Source organism: Narcine bancroftii, chromosome 3 (genome assembly GCF_036971445.1).
Source record: "Narcine bancroftii isolate sNarBan1 chromosome 3, sNarBan1.hap1, whole genome shotgun sequence".
Taxonomy (NCBI): domain Eukaryota; kingdom Metazoa; phylum Chordata; class Chondrichthyes; order Torpediniformes; family Narcinidae; genus Narcine; species Narcine bancroftii.
In genome coordinates, this window is record NC_091471.1 from 195,613,016 (window position 1) to 195,631,200 (window position 18,185).

Below are 18,185 nucleotides of genomic sequence, written 5' to 3' on the forward strand. Positions count from 1 at the left end.
TTCATCCATTATTTTGTAATTGTTAAGGCCAATAATTGAAAACTAGATTATATTAGAAAATGTTTTTTGCTAAGTTTTGCACTGTATCTTTATTGACTGCCATTAACCTCAGATTCTTTTTTGGGGGGACACCCTGAAGTCAGCATAACAATGTCTAATAGTTATGGAACGAGGATACCTATGTTAAATTCTGGCCTTCGTGTTTCCACCTTCCCTTTGACCAGTTCCTCTCTTCTGCTTCTCTTTTACCAAGTTTCTCCTATCACTTTATCTCTGTCCCCCTCTTTGTTATTGGATATGAATAGATGCATCAGAAATGGGGAACCCCTCACTCAGCTCTTTCCCTCCTCAGAATGAATTTTGATCTGGAAAAAAAAAGCTTGGTCTTAAAGTTTCTCTCTCCAATGATCAATTAAATATATAATCAATATATGTATTGCATCACTTAGACTAATATTCCCACTGCAACATTCTACTTAGTTTTTAATTTGTTGTCATTCAATTATACTTAGAGCATAAGAACCATGGGTTGTTTGGATCTATCAATATGTTAGGCATGTCATGCAGATTAAATGGGAAAAATATCCTACATTCTACTTTGACAAGTGCAAGATATTGCACTTTAATAAGTTAAAACAAGGCAGGACATGCACAGTAAATGGTTGGGCCCTAGAGCATGTTGCAGAGAAGAGAGAGCCATGGGTCCAGATACATGGTTCCCTGAAGGGGACAATAAAGGTAAGTGGAGTGATGAAGAAGGCATTTGGTATGCTTGTCTTCACCTGTCACAGCTCTGAGTACTAGAGTTAAGATATCATGTTAGAGCTTGACAAAACATTGGCAAGCCAATACATAGAGCATCAAAGGTATTTCTGGTTGCCCTCACTAGGAATAAACTGGAAAGGGTGGAAAAAAAGATTCACAAGGATGTTATTGGGACTGGAGATCTTTAGTTATAAGAGAGGCTGAATAGGCAGGGACTTTCTTCATTGGAACAAAGGAGGCTGACAAGTGACCTTACAGAGGTATACAAAACCATGAAGGGCATAGATATGTTGAATGGTCACAGTCCTTTTCCCAGGGTAGTAGATTCTAAAATTGAAAGACATAGGATTAAGATGAGAAGGGAACATTTTATAAGGGATCTTTTCACACAGAGGATCATGGGTATATGGAACAGGTTGATATTCAGACAGCTACCTGGATAGGAAAGGTTTAGAAGCATATTGGCCAAGCACAGGCAAATGGGATTTGTCCAGGTAAACAACTTGGTCACCATGGATGAGATAAATAGAAAGGGCCTCTTCATGCTGTGAAACTCTATGACTTGTACAGCTAGGATTTATGAATCTGCTGCAATATTAATCAATTGGACTCTGATAAACTTGTTGAGTTTTAAAAGACAATGAAATTTCCTTGTATATTTAGGAGTTGAATCTAAAGGGTTAAAATTTCTGAATGCAGAGACCCACGACTCTGTCATTTTTTTCCCCAGTTAAGTTCAAAATAGTTTTATTGAACAACATTATTGCAATCCACTAAAAACATTTATTTTTTAAATAATCATTCAACTAGTTCTACCTCATGGTATTTTTTTGAGACTTTGATGGGGATACACTGACAATCTTGGCAGCCAAGTGAGCAGCAGGCACAGTTGCCTCCACAGCGTTTCACCAGTAGACAACCAGGCCAGTAGATGGTATCGGTCCGTTTGAGTTCCTCTCGCAAAGAGACTGATGTGTTACGTGGTGTGCAACTATAGAGTTTCACCTCTTCTTTCAGTAAGTTCAGATCCACTGCAATAATAAGAACAATTTTATTAATTTCTGTTCATTCTAAATATTTAAGAATATTATTGCTTTGGCACCATTAAAGTGTCTTTTCTGTCAATGAAAATGCCTTCGGAAAATCAAAATGCTTTTTCCCTCTATATTTTACTTAGAAAACTTCAGCTCGTGTTCTACAGCAGATGGAGAAAACCTGAAATAAAAACAGGAGATTTTTGAAACACTCTATACGTCAGGCTGATGCTGCCTGATCTGGTGAGTATGTGCAATGTTTTCAGCTTTATTACTTCACCTCATCTCACATTGTGTTCTTGATTTATGAAGGTAAAAGGAAGAGAAGGATATGTTGATAGAAAGGAGAGAAGGTTTGGTTGAGCATAAATGCTGCTATTACTTTACCTGAATGACCTCTTCCTGTGCTGTCAATTCTGTGCAAAATATATTTTAAGGTTTTGGCAGAACTAATGTAGGTGGATTTTGAACCATATTTTCTGAAAATGTTCTGTCCAATTTACCAAACTTATATTTCTGTAATTGTCCAGATTTATTTTTAGTTTCCAAACAATTCATTAATCAGCACTTTGTTAAAAAATGTGATTATTTGAAATCTGAATTCATTTAATTGTGTCTTTTTGTCATCCATTGAAACATGTGGGTGCTTGGAATAAGGAACTTTATTTTTTTTGATTTTTCAGTTCATTTTACCACAAATGAAATTAAATTTAGACATTAAGCATGGTAAAAGGCCTTTCAGCCCACGAGCCTGTGCCACCCAATAAATCTACAAACCCATATATTTTAGAAGGGTGGGAGGAAACCAGAGCACCCGGAGGAAACCCATGCAGTCATCAGGTACCCCAAGAAAATGAATTAAAGGAAGACGTACCCAGAAGAAGCCATGCCCTAGGCTCCATGGTAGGTAAGGTCTAATCCCTTTTGTCTTATACAGAAGCAGGCCTGAACTGCCCAGTGAAAACCTGCTTGCCTTAGATTGTTTTGTTCAAACAATGTATCAAACTCCACATGCTCGACCTGCAATGTTGACCATTTTTTTCCATCCACAGATGCTGCCTTACACATTGAGTTCTTTCAGCAACTCCACATGCTGGTTGATCTCTTGTATGCAAGCTTGGTGGCCACCATGTGTCTTAGCAGGATGACTTGTGTCAAACTTGTTAACGTGTGCTATTAATACAGCACTATCCCTCTCAGCATTAGTTTAGTTCACAGATATCAGAAAAATATTTGATAAAAAAGAGGGTGGAAAGTTGAAGCATTGAATGCACAAAGGAAGCGCTGGAGGAAGTCAAGCAGAATATATGGAAAGCAATAGTCAATGCTTTGGGCAGAAAACCCTTTATCAGGATTAGCAGGAACCAGTCAGACACTGACTAAAATGGTGGAGAAGGAGTACAGGTTAGCAGGCAACAGGCGAATACAGGTGGCAGGGGGATGAAAGGAAAGGAGCTAAGAGGTGATGGGGGAAGTGAAGAGGACTGAGAGAGATGTAATCTGATAGGCAGAAGGAAGGGAAAGGGTTGAGCAGGCTGGAGGAAGAAAGGTGCAGATGATGGGCAGGTAGGAAGGGGAGGGAGGAGAAAGAGAGGTAAAGAAAGAGGAATGGGGCCAGAAAGAAGGAAAGGAGCAGGGGTGGAGGGGGGGGGGGGGTGGTGTCCTAGAAATTGTAGGTTGATATGGATGCTGGATGGTAGGAGACTGCTATAAAATAATGTTTCTCCAATTTACAAGGGGCTTCAACCTGGCAGTATATGATGCCATAGATTGACATGTCAGTGTGGGAATGGGGAGTGTAATTGAGGTGGCTAGTTTCTGCTGTTACAGCAGACAGACCAGAATTCCTCAACAAAAGATTACAGAAATTTTGGTCCTTATATTTGAAATGTGAAGTGTTTTTTCTATCAAAAAAATATGATTGAATTATGTGAACTAAAACCATTATGATCTTGCAGCTGTTATAACTTGTTTACCTGATGGTTGACTGAAAGTAGAAGCATTTAATTCCCATATGACTCTTGAAAGTTCTCACATCATTCATTTTGGCTGAGGTAAACACACTACTATGAACTCTGAAGAAATTTATTGCTTAGTAATCAAACTTTATGTGTGGAAGGGAAACTTTATATAGATCTTCACAGAAGTTGAATCAATGTCAACACATTTACATGGAAAACCTGTTATGATGAATATCTTAAACAGACTGATTAATTAAAATGAGTTCACTAAAATGTCAAAAGACTTGCTAGTGCCTTTGAGAATAAACAGTTCCGATTTGCATAGCAACACACAATGAAGAGGAGGTTACACGAAGGGTAAATTAAGTCAGAGCATTTGATGTGGGTCTACAGAGAATTAAATAAGGTTTTGTCTGGTCAAAGAAGACCAGTCAAAGAGGTAAATTCCCTTTGAGTGCAAGCTACAGTGTCAAATTGGATATAAAATGAATCAATGATAGGAAGCACAACATTGTGGGCTGAAGGGCCTGTATTGTGATGTAGTGTTCTATTATGGTCGATGGGTGTTTTTGCAATAGAGAAGACTGCTACTGATGGGTTTCCAAGTAGCCACTCCAATTACAATACTCAGTCTCCTGCTTCTTGTACAGTAGAAGTCCAAAACTCCAGATGCCAGAAGTCTGAATCACCTGACAATCCAGACATTGTGAGAACTTAAACTTTTAAAATTTAGTGGGCTTTTGCCTGTGTGCAAGCATGCGTAAGCACCATAGATGCACAGCGGCATTTTTGTTTCTTTTTACACCTGCTCGTTTTGATAAATGAAGAATGCTGCATTTGCTAATCAATAAACTATATTAGGGAAGTGACCCTCAGTATAGGGTGCATTAAATAGAAGTGTGCAGGTGACACAATCATTGGTGAAGTGATTAATAGTGAGGAAGAAATATTTGGACTGCAGAAAGATACCAATAGTCTGGTCAGTTGTGGCAGTAAAGAAGCAGAGAGAGGGTCCACTCCAATGCAGAGTGATCAGAAAATCAGAATGACCAAGATCTTCAGGGAGAGTATGATCTTCCTGTAGTATCTTGTGATGCTTTGTAAAACATAAGCCTGTCAATGTATTATTCCTGTGGGAATAGTTTCTTTGCAGTTGGGCATTTCTTTGCAATATGTTACTCATGCCAATCAATGGTCACTCACTGCCAATACAGGCACCTCTGGTCATGGAAATCTGCCATAAATGGATTGAGTCTCAACAAGTAAGTGCTAGCCTCAGCATATTCTATGTACCTTAGACAACATTTGAATAGCCTGTACTAAAGTTCTGCAGCTATTCCATGTAAAATCCCAAATGCTCTTAGAATTGTAATAAATGCCTCAAATAGCGTGACATGGTCCTAATTATATGGTGACTATTCATTGCTTCAAGAAAGGTTGATGGTTGCAATTAAAGCTCCAATTTAAGTTGGTAAGGATAAAAAAAAATGGACATTGCATGAATAGTGCAGAGAAGAGAAAGATGATTTCCTGATGGATTCAACTGAAAGTCATCACAAGCATTATCTAACTTGAGTTCAATTATTATGATTCGTGCATAAAATTAGGCATTAACCCAGAGATTTTTGTGATTCTTTTCTTCAGTCCAATGAAGAAGAGCCATTTCCTGTCCATTGTGACTGCCATGTAATGCGAGTGAAAGATTATTGTGCTAAATATGTTCTTTCCATTGATCCTCAAATTTCACTAAAAAATACAGCTATTCACTTTTTAAATTTGTCAGTTTTTGTATTTTGGAGTTATTTTGAGGCTGAATAAAGCATCTTCATCTCATGGACACAAGAGACTGTAGATGCTGAAATCTGGAGCAAAAGAACAAACTGGTGAAGGAACTCAGCGGGTCAGGCAGTATTTGAGGAGGAGATATAGTCAACACTCTAGCTCAAGGCTGGAAGCATCGACCATTTCATCTGCCTCGACAGATGCTGCCTGACCTGTTGAGTTTCTCCAGCTGTTTGTTTTTTGATCCTAATCTCAGAGTCATTACTAGAAATTAGAAACATCATAAAGTTTCAAACTAAATACAATGAGTTCCTAATTACCAGAATTCCAGGACATTGACTCTCAAGAAGTGTGTCTGATAACTGATCTCTCTGCACTAATCAGTTCCACTCTAGTGTAAACAGACTCAGTACTCATCTGTCCCTCAATCTAATTGTAATGGTGTGTTCGTATAAATCTGTGTAAATATTGAAGGTCCCTGTAACTATAATGAAATATCAGTCACGATTTTATTGAGCAACAGGCTTACTTCAGCTTTCATTTCTGATGTCTTTATGTTTAGTTCTAATTTTAGACAATGATTCTTTGTCCTAGACTGCTTGAACAGCAGAATTTGTTCCTCTACAACTGTCCTATCAGCTCCCCTTGAAAATTTAAATCAAATTCATCATTGCCCATTTGACTTCTTAGGAATACAATCTAAGTTCAGTAATCACTTCTTGTAATTGAATCCTAAGAGTACCAATATAATTTAAATAAATCTATGGGGCAAACCATTGAAGGTTGGTAGGCTAGAAATTAGATCAATTAATGTCTGTTTTTTTGTGAGCAAACTGGGCACCTCATTGATTTAACCTGGGAAGTTTTCATTACAATTCAGTCATTTCCAGCTGACATTGCACCAGCTGGCAAATTTGAAATGATCCTCGAATCAACTGCATACCAAATTACTTAGTAAGTCGGTTCCTTCATTACCAACATAAATTAGACCTTTTGTGTGCAACCTTTGAACTTCATGAAACACTCACAAAATAATGAAGAGGACATTGCATCTCTGTTTTGCAGATTGAAATGATATCATAGTCCATGCTGCAATCTCTGGCCGATTGCTCATCCCACACTTTTCAGTGGCATGAAACCACTCATAAGTTAAAAGCTGATCATGGGAGATAAACCCATGGGGAGATGTCCATTCCTATAAAATGTCCTCCCTCTGCTATATTTTCCATCCTTACAATTATACAGCTACACTATGGGTGTCCAGGGTGAAGTGTCTTTCAAGTGCACCCTCAAAGATATGACCAATGGGAATATTTTTTTCCTGTAGCTCCCATTGGAAACCTGTTGGATCTCATTTTAGTGCACAATTCTAGCTGTCAACTGCTGAACAATTTTGAGGATGGATCCATTTCGACATTAGAGTTCTAGACAGGACCTCCAAAAAATTGTGATGTAGGTCAAAAATATACTAAAAAAACTTATTATGGAGATCTGTGATTTATGTATTAAAGTGGGAACTATGCATTTCCAATACTTAAGAGTATTGTGTTCAGATCTGGTCACCTCATTGTGGGAAGAATGTGGAAGCTTTAGAGAAGGAGTAGAGGAAATTTACCAGGGCAGTGCCTGGATTGGAGAATGTGTTTTATGAAGAAAGGTTGACCCAATTAGGACTTTTCTCTTTAGAATTACAGAGGATGAGTGGAGATGTAATAGAATTTTTTTTTCCAAAAATAGACTTATCACAATAAATTACTTCCAAAAAGTCTTTTCAAATCCTTTGTGTCATGTCCATACATTTCCATCATTGTACATTGTTACTTATTCTCTATTTACACTACAGCCACCACTGTGACACCTTGTCATGACTACCGCTTCTGCCATTTGAGGGGGTTCCCCTCAGTCTCCACCTGTCTGGTGATGGAAAAACTCTAGTCTATGAGAGGCATAAATAGCGTGAAAAGCCAGCACCTTTTATAGAGGCACAACATTGTGTGCCGAAGGGCCTGTATGGCACTTTACAGTTCTATGATCTATAATGGGAGCTGGCAAACGCTTACAGCAGCATAACTGATGCACTGATCACTGGAACAAGATTTAGAACTTGAAGTGACATACCCTATGGCAGTCTTCAAACAGCTGCATGAAAGGCTGCCTTAAAAGGGGGAAGATTATGGGGTAAGAGCAGATACACTGATCTTCTGTGGGATAGGCAAACCACCCCCCAATTAACCTCCCACACCACTTCCAGGTACGAGATGGTCAATGAGGCACAAATTGCAGAAAGCCGCTCTGAAATGCCTGGTACAGAATGATTCATCAGTAAATGAGGTTTCAAGTTTCATATGCTTTAAAAACTGAGGCTATGTGCATTGGCAATCTCAGGGTGATATGCTCCCAGATTTTCATGATTCTTCAATTATGTTGGAGTGGGAGGAAATGTGTAGCACATGACCTGTAATGTCATTAAGGGAACAAGATTTGATCTTCCATCTGGGCACTCTCCAACTGGGTGGCATTAACATTGACTTCTCCAGTTTCTGCTAACCTACTCTCCATTCTCCCTCCTCTCCCTTTTCCCTTTGTCTCCTTTTCCTCAGCTCTCCACCCCCTTCCCTCTCTATTTACAGAGCCATCGCTCCTCCCCCTGCTTGCTGCTGTGTCATCCCTCACTTCTCCGCCTATTACCTCCTGCCTTTGAGTCCGTGCTCCTCCCCCAACCCTTCCCCCCCTCCGCCCCACCATCATTTAGTTCAGGTGCATGCTGACAATTTTCCATATGTTGATGAAGGGCTCAAGCCTGAAACATTAGTTATGTATCTTTATCTTTGCTATATAAATGACACTGTTTGACCTGCTGAGTTTCTCCAGCATTGGGTTTTTACTGCAACCACAGTGCCTGCAGACTTACTTTTTTTTTAACTTCCTTTTGCAGTTTGTTCTTTTGCTCTACATTCCAAATCAGCAGATCCTTGTCTCTTTATGGTACTCATTGAGAAGGAAGAGGTGGATAATATCAAAGTGGTTTGGAAAGGATGTTGAAAGTTCTTTTTGGTTAAGGGACCATTAGAAATAGAAGACTGGAAAATAGGACTCAAATAATTATTGAGGGCCATTTCTATTCATCACAAAGGATTTTTGACCTACTATCATCAGTAATGATGTACAGGAGCATCAAGATCAAGGCTACCAGGCGAGGAAATAGGTTCTTCCTGCAGACTGAGATTGATGAATGGTATCCTTCAACCTTGAGTCACATAAATGAAACAAGTAAATTATTCCAAAATATTTATGTATATATTTTTATATATCTTCACACAAGTGATCATTATCTGCTGTGTATTGTACAGTATGTGTATATGTGTCCACCATGGTCTGGAGAAATGCTGTTTCCCTGGTTGTATATGTACAGTCAGATGATAATAAACGAACTTCAAATCAAGGTAAGATAGATGAGGATAGAGCTGTTGGGCCTTGGATGTGGTAGATCAGGGAATCAGGGTTTTTGGGCACAGTGGATCTGGAGTGGCAGATCTGGAGATTGCTTGTTGGAGTGAGGGATCATGGGATGATAGATTGAAGAGGATTTAGTCATTGATGAAGGGAAATGTGAGGTGGAACAGGTGGGTGGGATTGAACTTGGTGGATCACAAGAATGTGGCATTGGATAGAAGTGGTCATGAGATAGTGAATTGATGGGTTGGATTGAGGGTTGAAACTAGAGGATTGCAAGATATTACATTAGTAGGGATTAGGGATGGGTAGGAGGTGGATAAAAACTTGGACATGGGGTGAAATCACAGGGTCCAAGATCAGAGGACATTTAAGACTGGAGTTGGGGGATTGCAGTGGCAACAGATTGATAGGGTGAAGACTTGGTCATGAAGGAATTATAGGGTAGTAGATCAGAGAGTTTTAAGAGTCAACTCAAGGAGTTGCGAGTTGGAAGGTGAAGGGATTAGATCTTGAGTTAGAGAAAAGTTTCAGAACTGCAGGGTAGGAAGTTTAGAAAATGACATCATTTGTGGAATTAAATGAGAAAATCTGCAAATCTACCAAGGATGTGTTTGGGATATGAGACTCTGGGCATTTATGGTAAGAGATAACAGGGTTAAAATCTTCAAATCAACATTTCAGGCAACATCAGGAGTTTGAGATCTTGGAGTTGAGAGATTGTGGGATGTTAGTTTGGGGGCTTGGGCTTGGAATCAACAGCATAGAGATAGACGATCTCACAGTTAGAGACCGGGAAGTTAGGATGACAAATTGTAGGGTTAGGACCTTGTATTCAGAGATCATAGGCAGTCGATTGGGAAAAGGTGGTTTGATAGGGATTTATGAGGGATTGTTTGTTGGTAAGACTGAGGTTTAAGGAACTATTTATCTTACAGACATCCCAGTGCACTGAAATCCCATTTTATCTAGGGAAGGCATCGCAATGATTCTATTTGGAACAGCTGAATGATCCTTTATTTTCTATGTGCTTTTACCTACAGCACAGACATCTCAAGGCACTAAAGATCCTTGATCCCCAGACACTGCCTAAGTGGAAGAGAAGCCAAATGCTGTCTCCACAAAATTCTCCAAATCCAATGGTTGGATATTTTTTTAATAGATTTATTGTCAGAGTACATACATGACATCACATACAACCACGAGATTCCTTTTTTCCTGTAGGCATGGCAGAATTACCACTAATTGGTAAATGGAGGAAATAAACCGTACACAGTATAAACATGTTAGCAAATAAAAGAACTATAAAACAGATAATGAATGTAAACAACTGTGCAATACAAGAGAACAAAGGAAATCAATAAAGTGCACAAGAAAGAGTCCTTAAATGAGTCTATGACTTTGTCGTTGAGGATTCTGATGGTGGAGGGGTAGCAGCTATTCCTGAACCTGGTGGTGCAAGTCTTGTGGCACCTGTACCTCTTTCCTGAGAGCGGCAGTGAGAACAGAGCGTGTGCTGGGTGGTGAGGGTCTTTGATGATTGCTGCTGCTCTCCGATGGCAGCATTCCCTGTAGATGTCCTCAATAGTGGGGAGGTTTTGCCTGTGATGTTCTGGGCTGTGCCAATACCTTTTGGATGGCTTTATGCTCAGGGGCATTGGGATTCCTGTACCAGACCATTATGCAGCTGATCAACACACTTTCTACCACACCTCTGTAGAAATTTGCCAGGTGTCATATTAACCTAACTTGAGGAAGTAGAGGTGCTGAGATGCTTTGTTCATGATGCCATTGGCGTATTGGGTCCAGGAAAGTTCCTCTGAGATAGTGACTCCCAAGAACTTAAATTTGCTCACCTTCTCCACCTCTGATTCCCCAGTGATCACTGGATTGTATACCTTTGGCTTTTCTTTCCTGAAGTCGGCAATCAGCTCCTTAGTTTTGGTGACATTGAGTCCATGGTTGTTGTTGGTGCACCATTCAGCCAAGCTTTCAACCTCCATCCTGTATTCTGACTCATCCCCTTCCTTTACACAACCCACTACTGTGGTATTGTCAGCAAATTTGTAGATATGTTATTGTTGTAGCAAGCCACACAGTCATGGGTGTAAAGTGAGTAGAGCAGAGGGTTAAGAACACAATCCTATGGTGGTCCTGTACTGATTGAGATTGTGGAGGAGACGTTCTTACCGATCTTCACTGATTGTGGTCTGGAGGTGAGGAAATCCATGATCAAATTGCACAGTGGGGCATTAACACCCAGGTCTTGGAGTTTGCTGATCAGTTTTGAGGGGCTGATGGTGTTAAATGCTGAACTGTAGTTGACAAAGAGCATCCTGATGTATTTCCAACCAATAAATTATTCTCTGCCTGTTTACATCTCATAAGTGAACTCATATCAGTATCCTCTCCCAGGCCAACATTCAGACTGTAGTCACTGTCAATCAGTTATGCTGGGCAGTCCATATCATTCACATGTCTGATGCAGACTCTCAAAAATCTAGTCTAAACTTTGTTATTTTTAATATTTAAAAAAAAATATTAGAGGTACAGTCTGGTAGGAGGCTCTTCCACCCACAAGCCAGTATGTCCAAATACAGCCTACAAATACCATACATTTTTGGAGTGTGTGAGGAAACTCTAGCACCAATGGTAAACCCATGAAGACACAGGAAGAATGTACAAACAACACGGTATTCAAACTCAGGTTGCTGGCGGTGTAACAGCATTGAGCTAACCGTGCTACCCCCGAGAAGAGATGACAAGGTAGACAAGAGAGGGGAATAAAAAACCAAGGATGGCTCAAAGGTGCATCATCCTCACTTTGACCCATGGGACCTTTGGCCCCTGACTACTCAAAGTGGAGAAGGAGCATTTGAGATATCATAGAAGACCACGAGATCATGCTTTGGGACCACATAAAAGTCCAGCATAAGCAGCAGAAGGAGCATATCACCTGAAACGCTCCCCATCAGCCACCTTCTACTCCATCACATCAGTCACTGCAAAATGAAAAACAAAAGAGTGAAGGCAAGACATCTTTAATCCTGAGGGATTGCCCAAGTTCCTTTACAATGTTGCAAAGGAAGTAATGCATGGGGAATAATGCCATTTACATGTAGAGGAAATCATATTGGGGTCACAAAGGTGACTCACGGTCCTCAATGGCTGATCATATTTTTAATGGGTAAGGGACAACCCACAAATAGTCATTATCACCTTTTACGGCAAAAAAAATAACTATCAATGAAATTTCCAACCAATAATGTATTCTCTAACTGTTACATTTCACAATAAGGATCTGATCAGTAAAGTTGTTTCCCATATCTGGTCCTTTTTTTCCACTTTTCCTGTTTTCTTAATAGTTCGGTGTATTTCATTCACAGCCCTGTCCATCACGCAGGTACATCTCAAGGCCATAGAATGAAATTGCTCTTGCAATGAGATAGAATTCTCACGACATCCATAAAGAATATAACAAAGCTAGCATTTAGGTCAACAATTTTTCATCATGTTGTCAAGGGACTGATTGTAGGTGATTAAGAAAAAGCTCAAATACTTTGATGCAATCAATTATCCCAGCTGCATAGAAATATTTAAGCCCATAATCAAACCCAGTATCAGAACCGGAATCATAGTTTGACCTCTTCCCTCTAGCCATTGATTCTAAATGATTCCTTCATGCATATTTATGAAATAAATCCAACTTTTTTCTCCTCCCCAAGCCCTTGCAGCTCCACCTGACAGATGTAAAACAAAATGCTGTCTTCTTGTTTCCAAGGTGATAAGTTTGGTAGCTGTAGAAATTAATAGGAAATTTATTGACCTTAAGTTTAGTCATTATTTCCATGATTGAAGCCTTTGGCTTCTCAGATTGCAGGCAAATGTTTAGGCAACACTCTTGTGATTTCCTGTGAGGCCCTATGCTTCTGACATGTAGAGGAAGGGACAGTATATGAACTTTAAACATCCACTGATTTGAGAAAGGCAATTTGAGTTTCAGATTGCTATTTTAGTTTATTTGTTTCATAAATGTATAAGTAATATATGTTCAATGTGAATTTATTGTCATATGTATATAAGTACGATGTACAGATGTACTAAAATCCTTTACTTGCTGCAGCCAAACAGGCACATAAGATACACCAACTACAATTGTAAACAATTAAATTGCCTTAAATGCAAGACGATCAGGTGTCCAAACTTCCATTGTTCCAGTACAGAACATCGTTGCCAGGAGGTCAAGATGTTGCATTTTAAAGGACAGGAGACTGTGGCTCATGTGGCCTTCATTTTATGCCAATTGTTTCTGGTGGACAAGGCTGCCATGATCTTCAGATCATTTTAACTGTTTATTCTATCATTTCTGCTGCAGAGAATCTTTGCTGACAGGGAGCAGAATGGAAATAGGGCTTGTGTGCCTCCCACTGCAGACAGAGAATTGCAGGAAAATGACCGATTAAATGCTGATCAATGACTTGAAAGTAGCCTCTGTGAAATAAGAGGCTGACTTGGATTGCATTCAAAACCACTTCCCAGCAGCCCTGTGGTTGACATTTTGAAAATTAGATTAGCAACAAGAAAAATAAACTTTACAAGTTTTCCTTGGATCAAAGAGGAAGAAGTTGCTCTGGCACAGAATCATAGAGTCAGGAGGAGGTTTCAACTCATGAGTCAACCCATAAACAATTGGAAAATACTTTCTAAAACCAAAGTCTATACAAGTCATAGAATTAGAATGCCATAATAAAAATGTGATCAAGCAAATGTACATTTAATTCAACACCATCCCATAAACTGACTCTTGATTTTTAACTTATCTGCAAACAAAAATCTTTAATATCTTGATCCTCTTATTAATCACAAGTATTAAGTAATTTATGTTGTGTGCTCCAAAGTTCCTAATGAATATCTATGTTTTGTCACAAGAACATGAAACCTACAGTGAACTTTCTGCTACCATGAGCACAAAATAAAATTTTCATTGGATATCAAACATCAAGGACATCAGGTAATGGGCAATGGGTGAATTCATTGTATTATCCGGATATTTTACAGGAGAGGGAAGAACAATCTTTTGTATGGTCAATCATGGGATAGGTCTGTGCCTTTCAGTTGAGCTGAGCATTCTTCCCAGCAGAGTACTGCAAGTGTGGAATTCAGACTAGTGCTTGGAGTGAAGGAATGATAATCCATGCAATTAGCAAATCAGCTGTAGTTTTACTTGTTACAGCTGTCCAGAACAGCAGTGCTGCTTTAAAATTGGATACCCTAAATGAAAAAGAACAGTTGGGAGCTCAGAGATAAGATGCAGTTCCATGAAGACTGAAAGGCCTTGAAACCTTGCCAAAATGGATATTCTTCAGGAGCAAGTCTAGACATGGGTGCAACAAACACATGAACATTGGATTACAAACAAAAATTAAATCAAAGGATGAATGAAAAAGCTGATTTATTGTCCATTTGGGAAGCTGTGCAGTAATTGAATCATGTATGTGGTTGTTTGATGTGTGGTAGTCTGGATGACTGATGAATGATGTCATAATTCAAGAAAGTTATGTGGAAATGAAAACACATTTCTGGACAGCAGTCTTTTCTGGAAAATGACTATTAATTATCTCTGAAAAAGGGGAAAAAACAATGGAGCACATTTAGTACTCCTCTGGTATCATTCACATTTGTTCCAAATGAGATCTGAGCCAAGAGTTAATGTTAGGTCAGATAAGGTACTGATGAACCTGGATGATAAAACATTGTTTAAATGGTCTACTCTCAGATTGTTTGACAGGAAAATTCCAGCCTCTGGCAAGATTTCCCATTTATCGGTCAAGAAGTAGTAGCAGTGGAATCTGTACAGTTTATCCCAATGGAAAATTGTCAGGGCAGTGCTATATATGTAACTGATATCATTTAAAATATTTGAGCAACTTCTAACTTGACAACATTAAACAAGACAGGCAGATAACACCACATATCTTTTGCTGTGTGAGAAAGGTTTAAAGCCAGCACTGATTCAGTGTCAGTGTATCGTCTAAACCAGTGGTTCTCAACCTTTTTCTTTCCACGCACGTACCACTTTAAGTAATCCCTATGCCTTCGGTGCTCTGTGATTAGTAAGGGATTTTTTAAGGTGGTATGTGAGTGGGAAGGGAAGGCTGAGAATCATTGCCTAGACAGAATTGTTATTGAATATTTTGCTTGATAAAAATTGTCATTGGCCTTTGGAGTTATGAACCCATGCACATAATGAGTCAATTAGGTACGATTAAAACGGCGGTTTCCAACCATTTTCTTTCCACCCACATACCACCTTAATCAACTCTTTACTAATCACAGAGTACCTATGGCATAGGTTTGGTGCAGACTAGAAGGGCCTAATGGCCTGTTTCCGTGCTGTAAATTGTTATGTTAGTATGTGAGTGGAAAGAAAAAGGTTGAAAACCACTGGTCTATGGCAATTGTACCACACTCTGATGCAGCCTGCCAGGTCACTCTTAATAGAACTCTTGCAGAAAGTTGACAGAATGGTGGCCAGTAGCCTTGTCCAGCTCAGTGTTCGAAGGAAGTGCCGTCCTGGTGTGCCTTCCTGACAAGGGAAGAGATCATATGTGTCCAGGATAGGTCACTTTTTAACTGGACTCCAGGGAACTTGGTTCTCTCCCCTCTCTCCACTACCAAGATTCTAATGATGTGTAGTGGAGGGTGTTCATTTCTGGACCCCCTGAAGTCCACAATCATCTCCCTTGTCTTACCTACATTAAGATTCAGTTTGTTATTCCCTCACCATTTTGCAAAATTTTCCACCATCATTGTTGCTAATGAGGCCAACTACTGTTGTGTCATCTGCAAACTTGATGACACCTTTGGAGTTGGATCTGGTGATGCAGTGATGGGTCAGTAGTGTGAATGAGCAGGCTGAGCACACAGCCCTGAGGTCAGCAGTGCTCAGCGTGATGGTGCTTGATGTTCTGCTATCAACCTGGGCAGACTGTGGTCCTTCCATTACGAAGTCCAGAACAGAATCCAGTTACAGAGAGGTGTGTTGAGTCCCAGCGAGGACAGCTTCTCCACCAACCTCTGGGTCATAATTGTATTAAGAAATGATCTGACATCAATAAACAGCAGCCTGGCATATGCCATTGCTCTCCAATTAAGCCAGGATGGTGTGGAGGGACAAGGCTATAGATTTGTCAGTGGAACAATCCTGTCTGTAGGCAAATTGAAATGGGCCCAGTGTCTCTGAGAGATGTGCTTTGATACCTTCCATCACCAAACACCTGAAGCATTTCATAATGGTGGAGGTAAGTGCCACATGGTGGTAGTTGCTGAGGCCTGTTGCTGTCACCCTCTTTAGTACTGGGATAGAAACATAGAAACATAGAAGATAGGAGCAGGAGTAGGTCATTCGATCCTTCGAGCCTGCTCCGCCATTCAACGAGATCATGGCTGATCTTAAAGTTCAGTACTCCGTCCCCGCCTTCTCTCCGTAACCTTTAATACCCTTATACTGAAGAAATAGATCTAATTCCCTCTTAAATATATTTAATGAACCTGCCTCTACTGCCCTCTGTGGCAATGAATTCCACAGATTCACCACCCTCTGGGTAAAGAAATTCCTCCTCATCTCGGTCCTAAATGGTTCGCCTATTATCCTTAAACCATGGCCCCGGGTTCTGGATTATCCCATCATTGGAAACATCCCACCTGCATCCATTCTGTCCAGTCCTGCCAGAATTTTATATGTCTCTATGAGATCCCCTCTCAATCTTCTAAACTCCAGCAATCCCAATTTGCGCAATCTTTCCTCATAAATCATTCCTGCCATTCCAGGAATCAGCCTGGTGAATCGCCTCTGCACTCCCTCCATTGCAAGAACATCCTTCCTTAGATAAGGTGACCAAAACTGCACACAATACTCCAGGTGGGGTCTCACCAAGGCCCTGTACAGCTGCAGTAAGGTATCCTTGTTCCTATACTCAAACCCTCTTGATATGAAGGCCAACATACCATTTTCCTTTTTAACCGCCTGCTGTACCTGCATGCTCGCCTTCAGAGACTGGTGTACAAGTACCCCTAGGTCTCTCTGCACTTCCCCATCTCTTAATCTATTGCCATTCAAATAGTAATCTGCCCTCCGGTTTGTATTACCAAAGTGGATAACCTCACATTTATCCACATTGTAGTGCATTTGCCATGTATCTGACCAGTCCCTCAATTTATCCAAATCACACTGGAGCTTCCTGACCCCCTCTTCCATGCACACAACCCCTCCTAGCTTAGTGTCATCCGCAAATTTGGAGATATTACATCCAATTCCCTCATCCAGATCATTAATGTAAATTGTGAACAGCTGGGGTCCCAGTACAGATCCCTGTGGCACCCCACTGGTCACCGCCTGCCACTCAGAAAACGAGCCATTTATCTGTCTTCTACCTGCCAGCCAGTTCTCAATCCACATCAATACTTTGCCCCCAATCCCATGAGCCTTGATTTTGGTCGCCAGTTGTTTATGCGGGACCTTATCGAAGGCCTTTTGGAAGTCCAGGTACACCACATTCACTGGCTCTCCCCCATCTATTTTACCTGTCACCATCTCAAAGAATTCCAATAGATTTGTCAAGCACAATTTACCTTTTGTAAATCCATGTTGACTTCGTCTGATCCCTTCTCTGCTAGTCATATGTTCCGCTATTACATCCTTAATAATGGATTCCACCATTTTTCCCACTACTGATGTAAGGCTCACCGGTCTATAATTCCCCGCTTTTTCTCTACCCCCCTTTTTAAATAGTGGGGTAACATTAGCTACCCTCCAATCCATTGGCACTGATCCTGAGTCTATCGAGTTCTGGAATCCTAGGATGTAGATTATCAGGCCCTTGGGATTTATCTGCCTTCAATCCCATCAATTTCCCCAAGACCATGTCCTTAGAGATACTGATTTCTTTCAGTTCCTCCCTTGCATTAGTCTCTATGTTTCCCAACATCCTTGGGAGGTTATTTGTATCCTCTCTTGTAAAAACAGAACTAAAGTAAGAATTTAATTGGTCTGCCATTTCCTTATTCCCCATTATATATTCCCCTGATTCCGACTGCAAGGGACCTACTCTGGATTTCACCAATCTTTTCCTCTTGACATATTTATGAAAGCTTTTGCAGTCGGTTTTTATATTTGCCGCAAGCTTACTTT

At 40.2% G+C, this 18,185-nt stretch overlaps 1 protein-coding gene across 2 annotated transcripts in view; it reads right to left on the reverse strand.

Annotated features, from left to right (window-relative positions):
* The window catches only part of pdgfc (platelet derived growth factor c), a 300,283-nt gene that overhangs the window by 1,670 nt on the left and 280,428 nt on the right, over positions 1-18,185 (reverse strand). Inside the window, exons 5-6 of one of the 2 annotated variants that reach the window (XM_069926207.1) lie at positions 1,582-1,796; positions 185-365 (exon numbers count right to left, since the gene is read on the reverse strand). In XM_069926207.1, the coding sequence (XP_069782308.1) occupies positions 333-365; positions 1,582-1,796 (248 nt within the window). In that variant the 3' untranslated portion in view covers positions 185-332. Of the gene's footprint in view, positions 1-184; positions 366-1,581; positions 1,797-18,185 lie in introns of those variants that run through there. The other variant, XM_069926206.1, reaches the window with a different exon arrangement.